Raw genomic sequence first — 18,813 nt, 5'->3', positions numbered from 1 at the left:
TTACTAACTACTTAGTAAACAGAGCTGTAACATATTTCTTTTGACCTAAAGTCACCATGAAAAAATTCCTGAGACATTCTTAGGCACCTTGAACTGAAGTTTCTGCACTGGGGTATGTATTAGACTCTAGAGATGACAAGATCAGAATCATAATTCAGGCCCTCAAGTTACTTACAGTCAAGTACAGAGGCAGGCATGCAGCCAGATTATAATGCAAAATGACAAGCTAGTTAGATGGGCTCGATCAATAAATATGTATGTGTTTACACACACACACACACACACACACACACACACACACACGGCATGATGATATCAAAGAGCAAAGCCCTGCTATGTCTACTGGAGAAACAGGAAAAGTTCCAAAGGAGAAAATACTTGACTTGAGACTTGAAGAGGGGCAAAGAAGAAGGAGGATGTATCAGTGGAAAGTGTTCCAGGGAGAGAGAAGGCGTGCAAAATGCAGACGGGTGTGAGAATACAGCAACTGATAGCAGTTCAACATTGCTGAGCACTGACTGTACATGGGGGAGAAGAGCAAGAGGAAAAGGATGGATGACCAGCAAGGGCTGGGTCACGAAGGGCATTTTATGCCATAGGAAAGAGTTTAGATATTTGCGTTGAACATAGGAAATCCTTAAAGAGTTTTAAGATACTTAAATTGGATAAGTCTATTGAAAAGTTTATCTGAGTAGCAGCCCAGAGGATGAATTGTGGAGGATAGGATGGGTGATAAAGTGAGAAGCAGGGAGGTTAGTCAGGATAAGAGCTTCTGGGGGTCTGATCCAGAGGAATGGCAAGAGATAATATGATATCAAAAGATAATGTGACTTCCTGGCCTCAATTCCTATTTTGCTTTTGTTATCTCTGTTAAGAAGAATGGCTTTTAGTCAGTAAAGAGAAGAAATAAATATTAATAAAGTGAGAGTAAAGCCTAGGATAGGTGAAAAAAGTTTGAATCCAGACCCATTTAGATCAGGGGCTGGCAAACTTTATCTGTAAAGGGCCTGTTAGTAAATATTTTAGGGTTTGGAGGCTATACAGTCTCTGTTGAAAACTATTCAACTCTCTCATTGTGATGTGAAAGCAGGCATGGGCAATACATAAATGAGTGAGCATGGATCTGTTCCAATAAAACTTTATTTACAAAAAAAAAGGTGGCATACTGGATTTGGCCTGTGGGGTAGAATTTGCCAGTCTTCGATCTAGAGCAATGAATAAATGTAGTGAATAAATTGCTGGGCCTTTGAAAGTTATATCTGGGAAGCAGTATAGAATAGTAGAGTAGCTGAAAGATAAGATGAACTAATCTGTCTTTTTATCATGGAAAGAAAAAATACTGTGACAGTAAACTTAAATGTAGATTATGAAAGAAATCTAAACTGGATTATTAGAAGATGGGTTGTGAGTACTTAAGGAACTGATCACCAGGAGGCAGCATTAGTTCACAAAAAACAATGTGTGCCCTACAAAATTAGGTTACTATTTTAGATATTATAAACAGACCCTCTCAGAAGAGTGCTATAGAGAGACAGTGTTTTGTTATTTAAGCAAAACATTGGACAGAGTCTTTTATGATGGCGTGTTGAGTAAGTTGTATGACAACATGGTTAAGTGGATTTGTGATTCAGGTATACCTACGGAACAGAAAGTAATGGATTAATGCCAGCCTGCAGAGAAATCTGTACTGGCGTGCTGTGAGGCTTTTTCCTCAAGCTTATTCTCTTCAACATTTTTGAATGTTGACTAGTTGAGAACATTTATATTATTCTGATAAAATATGTAAATGACAAACTGGAAAAGTTAGAGATCCTGATATACTTGTTGATCAAATCAGAATCCAAAAGTAGCTCAATAATCTAAAACAAGGTTTGGCAAACTACAGTCTGTGGGCCAAATCCATCCCACAGCCTGTTATTTTCTTCTTATAGCTCTCAAGCTATGAATGGTTTTTATATTTCTGAAGCATTGTGAAAAAAGAAAAAGAATATGCAATAGGGATTTTATATGGATCACAAAGCTTAAAATATTTACCATCTGGCCCTTTACAGAAAAAGTTTGCCGACTTCTAGTCTATAAATATAAGCAGAATTTAGCAAGATAAAAAATAGAGAAATAGAAAATTCTGGACTTTACTTCACAAAAACAAACATAACAATTCTCAGCCAAATGCAGGGTTTTGGGAAATGAGACTTAGCATATTTGAAAAAGACTTGCATTGGAATCGATAAGTTCAAATTGAGTTAATTATGAGATATGATTGTTAGAAGTTAATATAGTTTAAAACAATATTCATTTATAGAAATAGAGAATTCAGAAAAATGGACAATAGTCCCCTTTTTTTCTTTAACGGTCAAATTACACCTGAACTATTAGTTTTAGAAGGGTGATCACAAACTGGAAGTATTTCCAGAGAACCTGGCACAATTCGTTGACAAAGGAGAAGATATTACAGTAGTCTTCAAATATTTTTACAACTGTCCAAAAAAGGAGAGAACAGACACATTTGGAGGGGCTAGAAGAAGGACCATTGTATAGAAAATTCCACCTCCCAGAATTTTTTATTTCCAAGGCAGTATTTTGTGAATGCAGGTGCTATTCTCACAGTTCTGAAATGGACACAGTGTCTAAAGTTTTCACCTCAAACTCACATTTAGTTGGCTTCATATGAACTTGTTTACAATTTGCCCTCCAAAAAATGCAGTAGCCTATCTGAGATAGAGGTGAGTTTCCTGTCGTGGTAGCCATTACTAAGGCTCACCGATGCATTCTCGTTCTCCTCCTCTTTTTAACAGGTGGAAAGATGATATTTTCCTTTCCCTTGGAGTTAAACGTGGTCATGCAGCTTGCTTTGGCCAATGAAATGTGAGCAGGAGTAATGTATATAATTTTCAGACGGAAGCATTTAAAAGCTAAAGTGAGATTTTCCATGCTTTTCTCCCATGCAGTGGTCATTGTGGAATCATACATTGAGTCGAACATGCCATCAGGTCATAGTACCCAGGAATACTTAGCCACTACATGGAGAACAGTTGCAGTGTTCTTTGCATGATCAAGAAATAAAATTTTCTTATTGTAAGCTAGTGTGAGTTTTAAAGTTGTTATGGCAGTATAACCTAGCCTGTTCTGGCTCCCCTCCCCACCAAAGTATGATACAGCTATTATCCATGGGCCAGTAGAAGTCAGGTGACATGGATTCTAATCTTCACTCTGACATTAACTGTGACCCTGGAAAATCAGTTTTCTCTGTAAAAAAAAAAAAAGATTGAATGAAAAATATGGGCCATTCTCTTCTAGACAAAAACTCTGTAATTTTAAATCTGTTTTAATATTTAGTGTAGTCAAGGAAAACAATGTTTTGTATAACTATCTATTCTAAAGTATATGGTTAAAACCTCACATTGCCATTGTTTTTAAAATTCCACATAATAAATTGCTTCCTATATTAGGACTGCTATTATTTATTTGCAGCAAAATGTCTTCTCATATAATATATGCATTGTTTTAGAGCCTCAATAAGCTGCTAACAGTACAATCTAAGTTATTAAACACCTATTAAATCACTGCACTTCCTAATTAATTAGAAATCATTTCTGTATTGGGTCTTCATGACAAACTGAAGTAAGGAAAAAAGTGTATGTATATTTTTAGTCCCAGATAGATCCCTTTCTTTTGTTACATAAAGGATATGGCTTTTGTCCCAGACGTTGGACTATTATCATGAAGATGCCAGAATTTTACAATTTTTTTCCTTCTTACCAACAGACTTATAACTTATCTTTACAATTAGAGGTTTATTTTTGTTTCTAAGTTTAGTTACTCTATAATTATTTGGGCTGAAATATAGTCATCAGATGTATAACTTTTTAAAAACACTCAATATTTGAATTGATTTGGCATATATCCAGTTTTCCTAGGTTTAGCTTTCCTTTTAAAGTCGTACTGCCTTTAATAGAAGCTCAAATTCTTTTTGAAAATCTGATGAAATCATCTCTTAAGTATGTGTAGTACGTGATCCATACAGTTTCTAGTACCGTTTAAAATTGCTCTTTGAAAAACCAATCTGTTTCTAGTTCACATTCAATACATGAGTCAACAATAGAACATCAATATATTTTGTTATTTTAAAAGTTTTTTTCTGAAACAGGTTATACTTAATAGGTACTAAATCAGCATCGACTGAGCAAAAGAGTTTAATATGCTTATTAATCCAGCTTTTCTATAAAGCTAGTAATCAAGGTTCTGAATTTCATTTTTACTTTATTTCTCCTCATTACCTCTATTCAGCCTTTAAATATTAAGAATAACTATTTTCCAAATAGTAAAATATACTTTATTTATTTATTTATTTATTTATTTAAAATCTTTATTGGAGTATAATTGCTTTACAATGGTGTGTTAGTTTCTGCTTTATAATAAAGTGAATCAGCTATACATATACATATATCCCCATATCTCCTCTCTCTTGCGTCTCCCTCCCACCGTCCCTATCTCACCTCTCTAGGTGGTCACAAAGCACCGAGCTGATCTCCCTGTGCTATGTGGCTGCATCCCACTAGCTATCTATTTTATATTTGGTAGTATTTATAAGTCTATGCCACACTCTCACTTCATCCCAGCTTACCCTTCCCCCTCCCCATGTCCTCAAGTCCATTCTCTACATCTGTGACTTTATTCCTGTCCTGCCCCTAGGTTATTCAGAACCTTTTTTTTTTTTTTTTAGATTGCATATATATGTGTTAGCATACGGTACTTGTTTTTCTCTTTCTGACTTACTTCACTCTGTATGACAGACTCTAGGTCCATCCACCTCACTACAAATAACTCAATTTTGTTTCTTTTTATGGCTGAGTAATATTCTTGTATATATGTGCCACATCTCCTTTATCCATTCATCTGTCGATGGACACTTAGGTTGCATCCATATCCTGGCTATTGTAATTAGAGCTGCAATGAACGTTGTAGTACATGACTCTTTTTGAATTATGGTTTTCTCAGGGTATATGCCCGGTAGTGGGATTGCTGGGTCGTATGGTAGTTCTATTTTGAGTTCTTTAAGGAACCTCCATACTGTTCTCCATAGTGGCTGTATCAATGTACATTCCCACCAACAGTGCAAGAGGGTTCCCTTTTCTCCACACCCTCTCCAGCATTTATTGTTTGTATATTTTTTGATGATGGCCATTCTGACTGGTGTGAAGTGATACCTCATTGTAGTTTTGATTTGTATTTCTCTAATGATTAGTGATGTTGAGCATCCTTTCATATGTTTGTTGGAAATCTGTATATCTTCTTTGGAGAAATGTCTATTTAGGTCTTCCACCCATTTTTGGATTGGGTTGTTTGGGTTTTTTGATATTGAGCTGCTTGTAAATTTTGGAGATTAATCATTTGTCAGTTGCTTCATTTGCAAATATTTTCTCCCATTCTGAGGGTTGTTTTGTCATCTTGTTTATGGTTTCCATTGCTGTGCAAAAGCTTTTAAGTTTCATTAGGTCCCATTTGTCTATTTTTGCTTTTATTTCCATTTCTCTAAGAGGTGGGTCAAAAAGGATCTTGCTGAGATTTATGTCATAGAGTGTTCTGCCTATGTTTTCCTCTGAGAGTTTTACACTGTCTGGCCTTAGATTTAGGTCTTTAATCCATTTTGAGTTTATTTTTGTGTATGGTGTTAGGGAGTGTTCTAATTTCATTCTTTTACATGTAGCTGTCCAGTTTTCCCAGCACCACTTATTGAAGAGGCTGTCTTTTCTCCATTGTATATTCTTGCCTCCTTTATCAAAGATAAGGTGACCATATATGCGTGGGTTTATCTCTGAGCTTTCTATCCTGTTCCATTGATCTATATTTCTGTTTTTGTGCCAGTAGCATACTGTCTTGATTGCTGCAGCTTTGTAGTATAGTCTGAAGTCCGGGAGCCTGATTCCGCCAGCTCCGTTTTTCTTTCTCAAGATTGCTTTGGCTATACGGGGTCTTTTGTGTTTCCATACAAATTGTGCAATTTCTTGTTCTAGTTCTGTGAAAAATGCCAGTGGTAGTTTGATGGGGATTGCATTGAATCTGTAGATTGCTTTGGGTAGTATAGTCATTTTCACAATGTTGATTCTTCCAATCCAAGAACATGGTATATCTCTCCATCTGTTGGTATCATCTTTAATTTCTTTCATCAGTGTCTTGTAGTTTTCTGCATACAGGTCTTTTGTCTCCCTCGGTAGGTTTATTCCTAGGTATTTTATTCTTTTTGTTGCAGTGGTAAATGGGAGTGTTTCCTTAATTTCTCTTTCAGATTTTTCATCATTAGTGTATAGGAATGCAAGAGATTTCTGTGCATTACTTTTGTATGCTGCTACTTTACCAGATTCATTGATTAGCTCTAGTAGTTTTCCAGTAGCATCTTTAGGATTCTCTATGTATAGTGTCATGTCATCTGCAAACAGTGACAACTTTACTTCTTCTTTTCTGATTTGGATTCCTTTTATTTCTTTTTCTTCTCTGATTGCTGTGGCTAAAACTCCCAAAACTATGTTGAATAATAGTGCTGAGACTGGACAACCTTGTTTGTTCCTGATCTTAGTGAAAATGGTTTCAGTTTTTCACCATTGAGAATGATGTTGGCTGTGGGTTTGTCATATATGGCCTTTATTATGTTGAGGAAAGTTCCCTCTATGCCTACTTTCTGGAGAGTTTTTGTCATAAATGGGTGTTGAATTTTGTCAAAAGCTTTCTCTGCATCTATTGAGATGATCATATGGTTTTTCTCCTTCAATTTGTTAATATGGTGTATCACATTGATTGATTTGCATATATTGAAGAATCCTTGCATTCCTGGGATAAACCCCACTTGATCATGGTGTATGATCCTTTTAATGTGCTGTTGGATTCTGTTTGCTAGTATTTTGTTGAGGATTTTTCATCTATGTTCATCAGTGATATTGGCCTGTAGTTTGCTTTGAGACATCTTTGTCTGGTTTTGGTATCAGGGTGATGGTGGCCTCGTAGAATGAATTTGGGAGTGTTCCTCCCTCTGCTATATTTTGGAAGAGTTTGAGAAGGATGGGTGTTAGCTCTTCTCTAAATGTTTGATAGAATTCGCCTGTGAAGCCATCCGGCCCTGGGCTTTTGTTTGTTGGAAAATTATTAATCACAGTCTCAATTTCAGTGCTTGTGATTGGTCTGTTTATATTTTCTATTTCTTCCTGGTTCAGTCTCGGAAGGTTGTGCATTTCTAAGAATTTGTCCATTTCTTCCAGGTTGTCCACTTTATTAGCATATAGTTGCTTGTAGTAATCTCTCATGATCCTTTGTTTTTCTGCAGTGTCTGTTGTTACTTCTCCTGTTTCATTTCTAATTCTATTGATTTGAGTCTTCTCCCTTTTTTTCTTGATGAGTCTGGCTAATGGTTTTGTTTATCTTCTCAAAGAACAAGCTTTTAGTTATATTGATCTTTGCTATTGTTTCCTTCATTTCTTTTTCATTTATTTCTGATCTGATCTTTATGATTTCCTTCCTTCATGCTACCTTTGGGGTTATTTTGTTCTTCTTTCTCTAATTGCTTTAGGTGTAAGGTTAGGTTGTTTATTTGAGATGTTTCTTGTTTCTTGAGGTAGGATTGTATTGCTATAAACTTCCCTCTTAGAACTGCTTTTGCTGCATCCCATAGGTTTTGGGTCATCGTGTTTTCATTGTCATTTGTTTCCAGATATTTTTTGATTTCCTCTTTGATTTCTTCAGTGGTCTCTTGGTTATTTAGTAGCATATTGTTTAGCCTCCATGTGTTTGTATCTTTTACAGATTTTTTCCTGTAATTGATATCTAGTCTCATAGCGTTGTGATCGGAAAAGATACTTGATACGCTTTCAATTTTCTTAAATTTACCAAGGCTTGATTTGTGACCAAGATATGATCTATCCTGGAGAATATTCCATGAGCACTTGAGAAGAAAGTGTATTCTGTTGTTTTTGGATGGAATGTCCTATAAATATCGATTAAGTCCATCTTGTTTAATGTGTCATTTAAAGCTTGTGTTTCCTTATTTATTTTCATTTTGGTTGATCTGTCCATTGGTGAAAGTGGGGTGTTAAAGTCCCCTACTATGATTGTGTTACTGTCGACTTCCCCTTTTATGGCTGTCAGCATTTGCCTTACATATTGAGGTGCTCCTATGTTGGGTTTATAAACATTTACAATTGTTATATCTTCTTCTTGGATTGATCCCTTGATCATTTTGTAGTGTTCTTCTTTCTCTCTTGTAATAGTCTTTATTTTAAAGTCTATTTTGTCTGATATGAGAATTGCTACTTCAGCTATCTTTTGATTTCCATTTGCATGGAATATCTTTTTCTATCCCCTCACTTTCGGTCTGTATGTGTTGCTAGGTCTGAAGTGGGTCTCTTGTAGACAGCATATATATGGGTCTTCTTTTTGTATCCATTCAGCCAGTCTATGTGTTAGTGGGAGCATTTAATCCATTTACATTTAAGGTAATTATCAATATGTATGTTCCTATTCCCATTTTCTTAATTGTTTTGGGTTTGTTATTGTAGGTCTTTTCCTTCTCTTGTGTTTCCTGCCTAGAGAAGTTCCTTTAGCATTTGTTGTAGAGCTGGTTTGGTGGTGCTGAATTCTCTTAGCTTTTGCTTGTCTGTAAAGCTTTTAATTTTCTGCCAAATCTGAATGAGATCCTTGCTGGGTAGAGGAATCTTGGTTGTAGGTTTTTCCCTTTCATCACTTTAAATATGTCCTGCCACTCCCTTCTGGCTTGCAGAGTTTCTGCTGAAAAATCAGCTGTTAAACTTATGGGGATTCCTTTGTATGTTATTTGTTGTTTTTCCCTTGCTGCTTTTAATATTTTTTCTTTGTATTTAATTTTTGATAGTTTGATTAGTATGTGTCTTGGCGTGTTTCTCCTTGGATTTATCCTGTATGGGACTCTCTGTGCTTCCTGGACTTGATTGACTATTTCCTTTCCCATATTAGGGAATTTTTTGACTCTAATCTCTTCAATTATTTTCTCAGTCCCTTTGTTTTTCTCCTCTTCTTCTGGGACCCCTATAATTCATATGTTTGTGCGTTTAATGTTGTCCCAGAGGTCTCTGAGACTGTCCTCAATTCTTATCATTCTTTTTTCTTTATTCTGCTCTGGGGTAATTATTTCCAGTATTTTATCTTCCAAGTCACTTATCTGTTCTTCTGCCTCAGTTATTCTGCTATTGATTCCTCCTAGAGAATTTTTAATTTCATTTATTGTGTTGTTCATCATTGTTTGTTTGCTCTTTAGTTCTTATAGGTCCTTGTTAAATGTTTCTTGTATTTTCTCTATTCTATTTCCAAGATTTTGGATCATCTTTGCTATCATTACTCTGAATTCTTTTTCAGGTAGCCTGCCTATTTCCTCTTCATTTGTTTGGTCTGTTGGGTTTTTACCTTGCTCCTTCATCTGCTGTGTGTTTCTCTGTCTTCTCCTTTTGCTTAACTTACTGTGTTTGGGGTCTCCTTTTTGCAGGCTGCATGTTCATAGTTCCTGTTGTTTTTGGTGTCTGCCCCCAGTGGCTAAGGTTGGTTCAGGGGGTGCTGTAGGCTTCCTGGTGGAGGGGACTGGTGCCCGTGTTCTGGTGGTTGAGGCTGGATCTTGTCTTTCTGGTGAGCAGGACCATGTCCGGTGCTGTGTTTTGGGGTGCCTGTGACCTTATTTTGATTTTAGGCAGCCTCTGTGCTTATGGGTGGGGTTGTGTTCCTGTCTTGCTAGTTGTTTGGCATAGGGTGTCCAGCATTGTAACTTGCTGGTCGTTGAGTGGAGCTGGGTCTTAGCGTTGAGATGGAGATCTCTGGGAGAGCATTTGCCATTTGATATTTTGTGGAGCCAGGAGGTCTCTGGTGGACCAATGTCCTGAACTCGGCTCTCCCACCTCAGAGGCACAGGCCTGACACCAGGCTGGAGCACCAAAACCCTGTCAGCCACGCAGCTCAGAAGAAAAGGGAGAAAATAAGAAAGAAAGAAAGAAAAAATAACATAAATTTATTAAAATAAAAAATACATAATAATTATTAAAAATAAAAGAAAAATTAAAAAGTAATAAAAAAAGACCAAAAAAAAAAAAGAAAGGAAGAAGAGAGCAACCAAACCAAAAAACAAATCCACCAGTGATAACAAGCACTAAAAAGTATACTAATAAAAAAAGAAGAAAAAAAAAAAACAGACAGATAGAACCCTAGGACAAGTGGTAACAGCAGAGCTATACAGACAAAATCACACAAAGGAGCATACACATACACACTCACAAAAAGAGAAAAAGCAAAATATATATATATCTATATATAAAAAAGAAGAGGAAGAGAGCAACCAAATCAATAAATAAATCTACCAATGATAATAAACTCTATATACTAAACTAAGAAAAACATAAAACCAAAAGCAAATTAGATACAGAAGGCAAACCCCAAGTCTACAGTTGCTCCCAACGACCACCCCCTCAATTATAGGATGATTCGTTGTCTGTTCAGGTATTCCACGGATTCAGGGTACATCAAGTTGATTGTGGAGATTTAATCTGCTGCTCCTGAGGCTGTTGGGAGAGATTTCCCTTTCTCTTCTTTGCTTGCACAGCTCCTGGGGTTCAGCTTTGGTTTTGGCCCTGCCTCTGTGTGTAGGTCGCCTGAGGGCGTCTGTTCTTCTTTCAGACAGGACGGGGTTAAAGTAGCAGCTGATGAGGGGCTCTGGCTCACTCAGGCCAGGGAGTGGTTGGGGTACGGAATGCAGGGCGAGCCTCTGGCAGCAGAGGCCGGTGTGACGTTGCAACAGCCTGAGGCACACCGTGTGTTCTCCCTGGGAAGTTGTCCCTGGATCACAGGATCCTGGCAGTGGTGGGCTGCACAGGCTCCCGGGAGGGGAGGTGTGGATAGTGACCTGTGCTTGCATCCAGGCTCATTGGTGGCTGCAGCAGCAGCCTTCGCATTTCATGCCCATCTCTGGTGTCTGTGCTGATAGCCGCACCTTGTGCCCATCTCTGGAGCTCGTTTAGGCGGTGCTCTGAATCCCCTCTCATAGCGCACCCCGAAACAATGGTCTCTTGACTCTTGGGCAGTTCCAGACTTTTTCCCGGAGTCCCTCCCGGCTAGCTGTGGCACACTAGCCCCCTTCAAGCTGTGTTCACGCAGCCAACCCCAGTCCTCTCCCTAGGATCTGACCTCCAAAGCCGTAGCCTCAGCTCCCAGCCCCCACCCGCCCCGGCGGGTGAGCAGACAAGCCTCTCAGTCTGGTGAGTGCTGGTCAGCACCGATCCTCTGTGCGGGAATCTCTCCACTTTGCCCTCTGTACCCCTGTTGCTGCGCTCTCCTCCATGGCTCCAAAGCTTCCCCCCCCCGCCACCCCCCATCTCCACCAGTGAAGGGGCTTTCTAGTGTGTGGAAACTTTTCCTCCTTCACAGCTCCCTCCCAGAGGTGCAGGTCCTGTCCCTATTCTTTTGTCTCTGTTTTTTCTTTTTTCTTTTGCCCTACCCAGGTACTTGGGGAGTTTTTGCCTTTTGGGAAGTCTGAGGTCTTCTGCCAGCATTCAGTAGGTGTTCTGTAGGAGTTGTTCCACAAGTAGTTGTATTTCTGATGTATTTGTGGGGAGGAAGGTGATCTCCACGTCTTACTCCTCCGCCATCTTGAAGGTCTCCCTCTGTAAAATATACTTTTAATTCATCAAAAATCACATAAATTTTCATTCCCTTTAAAACAACTAAATCATATGGCAGATTGCTACTAAACTTTGACCTCACCTTTTTCATCTCTCTAAAATCAGTAAAACACATTTAAATATATCCTTATTAGAAAAATACAAACTGCATTTCTCACAAATGATTTCTGGTCCTGATCCTGGCTTTGTCACTGGCTGTGTGACCTTGTATAATTTACTAAACTTCTCAGAGTATTCATTTCCTCATTTCTAATATTAGAGTTTTACAGGAGATGCATTCTACTTTCCTTTTTAACTCCATGATAGTTTCTCTTTGTGCATTTTTTATTTACTTCTTTAGTCTAGGTCCTTTCTTTGTTTTCAGAAGCATTTGTAATGGCTCACACCCTAGAATACATATTTGTGATCTCTTTGACCTTCCTTAATTCTAATATAATGTATATACTGATTAGGATAGGTTAGATTATATTATAGTAACAACTTCTCTAACCTCAGTGGATTAAATCCACAAAGTTTATTTCATGCTGATACTGTCAGTCTGCCCATAGTATGTGATCTGGGAACTTTACTCTGTGTTGTCCTCATTCCAGGACCAAGGCCTTCAAAGTACCCAACCTCTGGAGCTTTGCAAATTCTACAGTAGAGGTGAGAGAGAGAATAGCTATGTCATCATTGTCTGAAATCTTCCACCCAGAAGTAAACACATGTCACTTTTGTTCATATGACATTGGCCAAAGCAAGTCACATGACCTCAGCTGACTTCAAAAGGGCATGAAGTGCTATCTCACAATGTGGCCAGGATGTGGGAAGATACAGGAATATTTGACGAACAGCTCTTATGACTATCCATTATATTTTAAATCATATGTTAACTTCTGGTAGAAGTGTCAATTAGTACTACATTTATGGAGGGCAATTTGCAAACATATCAAAAGCCCTAGAAATATGTCTACCACTTGATTTAGTAGTTTCAGTGTTAGGAAATTATTGAACAGATATATAGAGATGTACATTCAATAATTCATTCCTTGAATATATGTTTATTGAATATCTACTATGTAATGGGGAGCTGACATGGTCCATACCTTCATGGAGCTATTTGCAGGAAAGGGGAGAGATAGTACCAGAAATAATTTAAATGAAACAGGTTAAGTGCTGTGCTTGGCAAGTATAGGCTGGTATGAACGCATACAGGAAAATTTCTTCTGACGTGATTTCCAGTTGACTGATTCTTCAGCTGTGTAAAATCTGCTCTTCAACCCACCTCCATTAAATTTTTCATATCAGTTTTTGTAATTTTTTATTTCTTAAAAAGTTCTCCTTCAAATGTACTGAATTTTTAAATTTTCTATCACTGAAGATATTTTCAAGTTTGTCTTTTATGAATAAATTGTTTTCTCAAATTGTGACATCATTTTGAACGCCTACAAATCTTTTGGTAATAAAAATTAAAACTTACATGGTTATAATTTACTTTATTAAAATTTGCCAATCTTCAGGGGGAAAAAAACATGATCCAGATTGTGTATACAGATTGCAACATTTAAAAATTTGCTCATAGTGAGTATTGTAAGGTGATAGAGAAATGATAATATTTGAGTTAGGGTGTTAGGATTATGACTGATTTTAAAAATTTTTTCTAAACTGTAATGTTATTACAGTAATATTATTTCATAGTTTTTAGAATGGAAGAAATTAGACTGGCCAAATCAACTTAAAAACAAAGTAAAAGTAATGATATTAATGGAGAATAATTTATTAATATCAATGGAGAGTTTTTAAAAGCTTTCACAGTTGTTTTGTCATTTAAAAAAACCTCTGATTTGCAACCATAAATTAAATAAAGATTGTTAGGAGTATAATTTTTATCCTTTTTATCTTCATGATAGCAAGTTTGTTAAGTCTCTCCATGTGGAACTACAGTACAAAGAAAAATTATACAAACCTGCTTCCCCTTGCTTTTTTCTCTTCTTATTCTTTTTTCTTTCTTGTTTTAGTTAGGTTTATCTCACATCAAGAGTGTGGAGCAGAGTTAAGAATGTACAGGTTTCTTTTAGAATTAAGACGGAAGAAGAAAATAAAGAGGAACATACTTTTTCTTTGAGGGCATATTTTCTATTAGCAAGTAGTATGCCTCTCACAAAGAAAATCAGACTTGGAGAACTGAAGATATTTAACATAAAAAAGGTTAAATACTTAATAATACTTTTTTACATTTTTCTTTTAGGAAGAAGAAAGGCGTATGGCATCTGTTGTAGCCAAAAAAGAGGAAGAGAAGAAGCGAGAAAGTCATAAGCAATCTTTGCTTAAGGTATTTTCTCTGATGTCTATATTCATATATGTGCACATGCACTCACACACACTGAAGCTAGCTAGCTAATCAGCTAGAAAAGTAGTTTCCAAACTGTAAATTTTTCATTCCTATCAATAGAGTGTTTTTAATAAACAAGCACCCTTAAAACTTTTATAAGTTACTACCTATAAACAAACTTGTACTTCTGAAATACAATACAATGTACATTAAAAAACACATGCAAAAGCTAGAAATTGTAAAAGAGATTAAAAATAAATATAACAGAAGTTATAATTTTTTCCACACCAGTACATCACCATGTGTATCCTCATGGCATGTGCATTTCATTTTGGAAACTGCTGTAGTAGACTGTCATCTTTAGTGATATATTTTAATGAGCTCTGCTACATGGGTTTTTTTTAATTGATGGCTTTTTGCATTTAAAAAATTTCTCCATTAGCTTCTCTGATATAGAGGTGGTAAAGATTTTGAGGAGTATAGGAATTAAAGGTTTTTTTAAACTGGTTTTAAATTATTTAACATATCAGATGTTACTTTCCTTAAAATGTTTTCTTTAAAAATATTTTATATTAACATAACAAAGTATAATAAATAAAGACAGCTTAAAGTTTATAGTTCTTATTATGATTCTACTATGTTCTGAAACTAAGGATATCACCCTGATTACCATTACTCATTCTTGTCTTGTGTAGGTGCTTTTCTTTTTAAAATTAAAATGGCATTCAGAATTTTAAAAAATGACTAATAGGGATACAAAGTTGTATCTTAGGGAACTTACTGGGGTGATGGAAATGTTATGAGTTAACAGATATATGCATTTGTCAAAACTGATCAAAGAGTACACTTGAACCTGTGTATTTTACTCTATGAAAACTACTCCAAAATTAACAAACAAAACAAAACAAAACAAACTTGGTCCCAAGCCCTCTCAGCTCCAGGCTGCTACTTCAAAAGTAATTAGAACTGTTACTCAGTATGCTAAAATTTTCTCACCTGCTGTTATTGGTGATTTAACTCTCAGGCTTCCAGTGTAAGTAGAACCTAGTATAGGCAACAAATCGCACTTGACTCCATCTTTGAACTGAACATTTTTTGTTATATACCCAATTCAGCTGCTTGTAACCATCAGTATTTTTGGAAATATGCCATTAAATTTTTAGCTAACATGTTTTTTAGATGTTTGGAAAATTTTTATGAAAACTTCAAAAAATACCTAATGCTTCTCTTGAAGTCGCTAAATAGGACTCTTTAATTATGAGGGTTATTTAGTTTTAAAATTTTTTAGTAAGAGGAAAAGTATAGGAAATCAGGAATTCTAGCTCTAGCTCAGATTCAGGGTCATGATATCAAAGACGCTCAGCATTTACTGGAGATTGTTTCATGTGACAACACATATTGATCATTAAGAAAATGGGATGGGTGGTTATAGAGGGGCAGGAAGAGTGTATGGACCTATATCTTCAGCCTTATCGCTTTTCTATCTTTCTATTTTCTTTTCAAACTTGGAAATGAATGGAAGTGATAGTTATGGGATATACTGGTGTGGTATTGCTCGGACTATAAAGAATAGACTCAAGTGGCAGAAGCTGAAAGTTGGCATCTTCTAAAATAATTGTCACTTTAACACAGACTTGGCAAATTGCCGTCTAGCTATAGTCATGATTGTACTAATATGCCAAATGCATCCATGATCTTTGAGCATGAAATTTTTGGGGTGTACCCCCTTTTGCCTTACAGAATCTCTAGGCCTTCTTTTGCTCCTCTTTTTTGCTCCACAGACACCTAGAGCCCTTGTTTGGCCCCCTGGCCAACCAGCAATCCCCACCTGACCCCAGACTGCATTCTTGTTTTAAAATATGTCTTCCCTTTTCTTGGCCTCGGTGAAAATATCCATTTTCTTAGTCAACCTGGTGTTGATCTGATTTTAATAACCCAATTAAAGAAAGCTTAACTTTGGGATTGGTATAGGAAAGTGTTTGCATTTTCGGAGTATCTTGTTATAAGTTTGTTAACATACTCAGTGGTGTAAACTTTTGTGCCATTTTTCTAAGCATCGCTATATCTACCTCATTAAGAATATTTATTTTCACTGACTCCAAGTCAGCCAGAAAACCAAATGCATGGAGCCAGCATGATAGCCATCCTCCATTTACTCACTGCCCCTGCCTCTTTCAAAGTAGCCTTGGTACTGAGTAAAAATAGTGGTATTGCTTAGATTAAGAATTGGGTTGTCCCAGTCATCTGCAAATAACTGAAATAGAATTCTTTAAGGTAAGGTGCCTTTTTGTCATAGATTTGGGGGAAAAATTTATAGTAGAATGGCAGATTCCTACTTGCTTTAGATAAGAAGGACATACATAAAATGTCAAAAAGGCTCAGAAGTATATACATATTAAGTATAACCCATTTAATTATATAAACAAATTTGAAATTCCAAGCAATAGAAAAAAGAACCCACGCTAAAAACGTTTTTAAATGCAGAAATAGAACTTTAAAAATGTTTAGTTTTAATTAAGCTTTGTCACCACTTTTCATTCCTATCCAATGCCATTTCTACATCTAAAATTTTAGACAGGCAAAGAGGTGGAACTAAACATAAGTATTCTGCATGTGTGAATGCACTGAGGGAATGGGCAAAGAATCTTCCTAACAGCCTTCACTGGCTCCAAAGAGAGTAGGTGAATCAGTATCACACAGATGATTTTTCACTGGATGATTGTTCTCTAAGTAAAGAGAAAAGGGAAAGTGTCCGTTTTCAGCACTCTGATTTAATCAATATGCCATTTAAAAATGTTAACTTTTGATAATGGATAATCTAGGATGCTACTAGTTATCTAGAAATATTTCAACCTAGTACAATTTCATTTAGTAGTCTATGTATGATTATTAACTTTCAGACATTGTAATTTATGCTGTGAAGCTTGGAACATTGATCAAACTCTCTCCTTCCTCCCTTTCCCCCCAAAGTATTCCACCATGTTTGCCATAATTATTGAGTAGGAAAATTAAAATATCATTAGTTTTTTCTTGCTGTGTTTAAACACAAATGCGTAATTTTCTGTCTAATTAAAACTTCACATAACGCTTGAATATATAAATTTCTGTCAAATTAAACTTTCAAATAGTGAATTTTCTTATCTCCAATGGAAGTAATTATTGTTTGTATATAATTTGTTAAGGATGATAGAGCATCATTGAGATGGTTGATTGCACAGGTTAAATAAAGGCCACTTATACTGTGTTTTAGAATACATATTTGGTAGCTACTTTTAAGTAACAGACTCCTTTTAAAGGTGTGATAAGTAGTACAAACAATATGCTCCTTGGACTCTCCTGCTACAAAAATTGCATTATGTAATTCTTGTCCCAATGAACTTTTTCATAGGAGAAGAAAAGGTTAACAATTAACAACGTAGCTCGAAAGTGGGACTTGCAACAACATCGAATTACCAATATTGCTACAGACCAAGATAGAAAAGATTCTGACTCTCAGGACCACTGTCAGAACGATGGAAGCACCATCTCTGCATTTCCAGAGGAAACAGGGTATGCATGGTATTCTTTCCAGATACTAGTATCTTTGGAGAACTGAATTTGGAGCAGAAACAGGAAAACATTTGACATATAATTATTTTAAGATAGTTTTCTTAAGAAAACCTACTGAAATTAGCAGTAGGTTTTAAAAGTTAAGATGGAAATATTGAAAATATAAGCTGACCCCTAATTTAAAAACCCTTCAGTAGTTTCTTATTTTTCATAGGAATAAATCTAGATTACTTAATATAGCCTATGAGACCCTCTACCCACCTCACCTATTTTATCCCATACCATCAGCCACTTTATTCTTGTGCTGCAGCCTCAGTGATTTCCGGTTCAGTTACTTCCTACTTCAGAACCCTTCTCTACAAACAGTTGTATTCTCCCCTGCCCTACTTCCCTCATCCTACCCTGGCTAACTACAACTCAGCCTGGAGGTCTTAAATTTAAACCTCACTTCCCCTGAAAAGCCTTCCCTAACGACTTCCCGGAGACTAGGCTAGATCAGATACCTTTTTTTCTCCCAGTACTCTGTGCTTGCCCTTGTTAGCACTTATCATGGCCATAATTAAATAACTAGTGGGTAATTAGTTGTTTCATAACTGTCTTCCCCACTAGAATGTAAGCTTCTCAAGGAAAAGAATCCTAATTGTCTTAACCTCTGTTGTTTCCCCAGTAGCTATCACAAATCCTTACTCCTTAACTAGTAGTATTAAGCAATTCGGCATAAAATCTAAATAGTTACTCCAGTTGTGTTCTATAATATCTGTCTATTCTAGTGGCTCACAGCCTCTTTCTTCTATGACACATTGTTCAGATAACACATATCCCTTGATTTATGAGCAAATCTGAGGACACTTTCTAGACTTCATATATTTCTCTTCCTCTCAAGAAGGCATACTAGAATCAAGTAAATAAGAGGAATATAAAGCATATATATCTTCATAGTTTATTTATAATTTAAAAACATATGTATATAATTTTTTAAAAAAACCTAAAAATCAAAGATAGAATGCACTGCAATTTTGTTTCACTTGATGCACAGTTATCTAATGACCAAACCAAATTCTGAAACACATTTCCAACTAAATGTAATATACCTTTTATTTCAAGTTTTCAGCCAGTATTCTTTAAGCTTTCCATATATGAAGAATGTGATAAAGTCATTTAAGAGGAATTAGAATAATATTTTAGAAGTTTACTGGAGTTAAAGAGTTTGACATGTATTTTAAAGACAAATATACTTTTATAATTTTAGTTATAAGATTAATTTATATTGATCAA

At 36.1% G+C, this 18,813-nt stretch overlaps 1 protein-coding gene across 3 annotated transcripts in view; it reads left to right on the top strand.

The window, feature by feature from the left end:
- Positions 1-18,813, top strand: part of LRRC49 (leucine rich repeat containing 49) — a 132,887-nt gene that overhangs the window by 84,694 nt on the left and 29,380 nt on the right. For all 3 annotated transcript variants that reach the window (XM_061180122.1, XM_061180121.1, XM_061180123.1), the window contains 2 exons: positions 13,906-13,989; positions 17,378-17,538. In XM_061180122.1, coding sequence (XP_061036105.1) covers positions 13,906-13,989; positions 17,378-17,538 — 245 coding nt within the window. The remainder of the gene's footprint in view (positions 1-13,905; positions 13,990-17,377; positions 17,539-18,813) is intronic.

Source organism: Eubalaena glacialis, chromosome 2 (assembly GCF_028564815.1).
Source record: "Eubalaena glacialis isolate mEubGla1 chromosome 2, mEubGla1.1.hap2.+ XY, whole genome shotgun sequence".
Classification (NCBI taxonomy): Eukaryota; Metazoa; Chordata; class Mammalia; order Artiodactyla; family Balaenidae; genus Eubalaena; species Eubalaena glacialis.
Note: the sequence above shows the minus strand (reverse complement) of the source record. Positions and strands in the feature narration are given on the sequence as shown.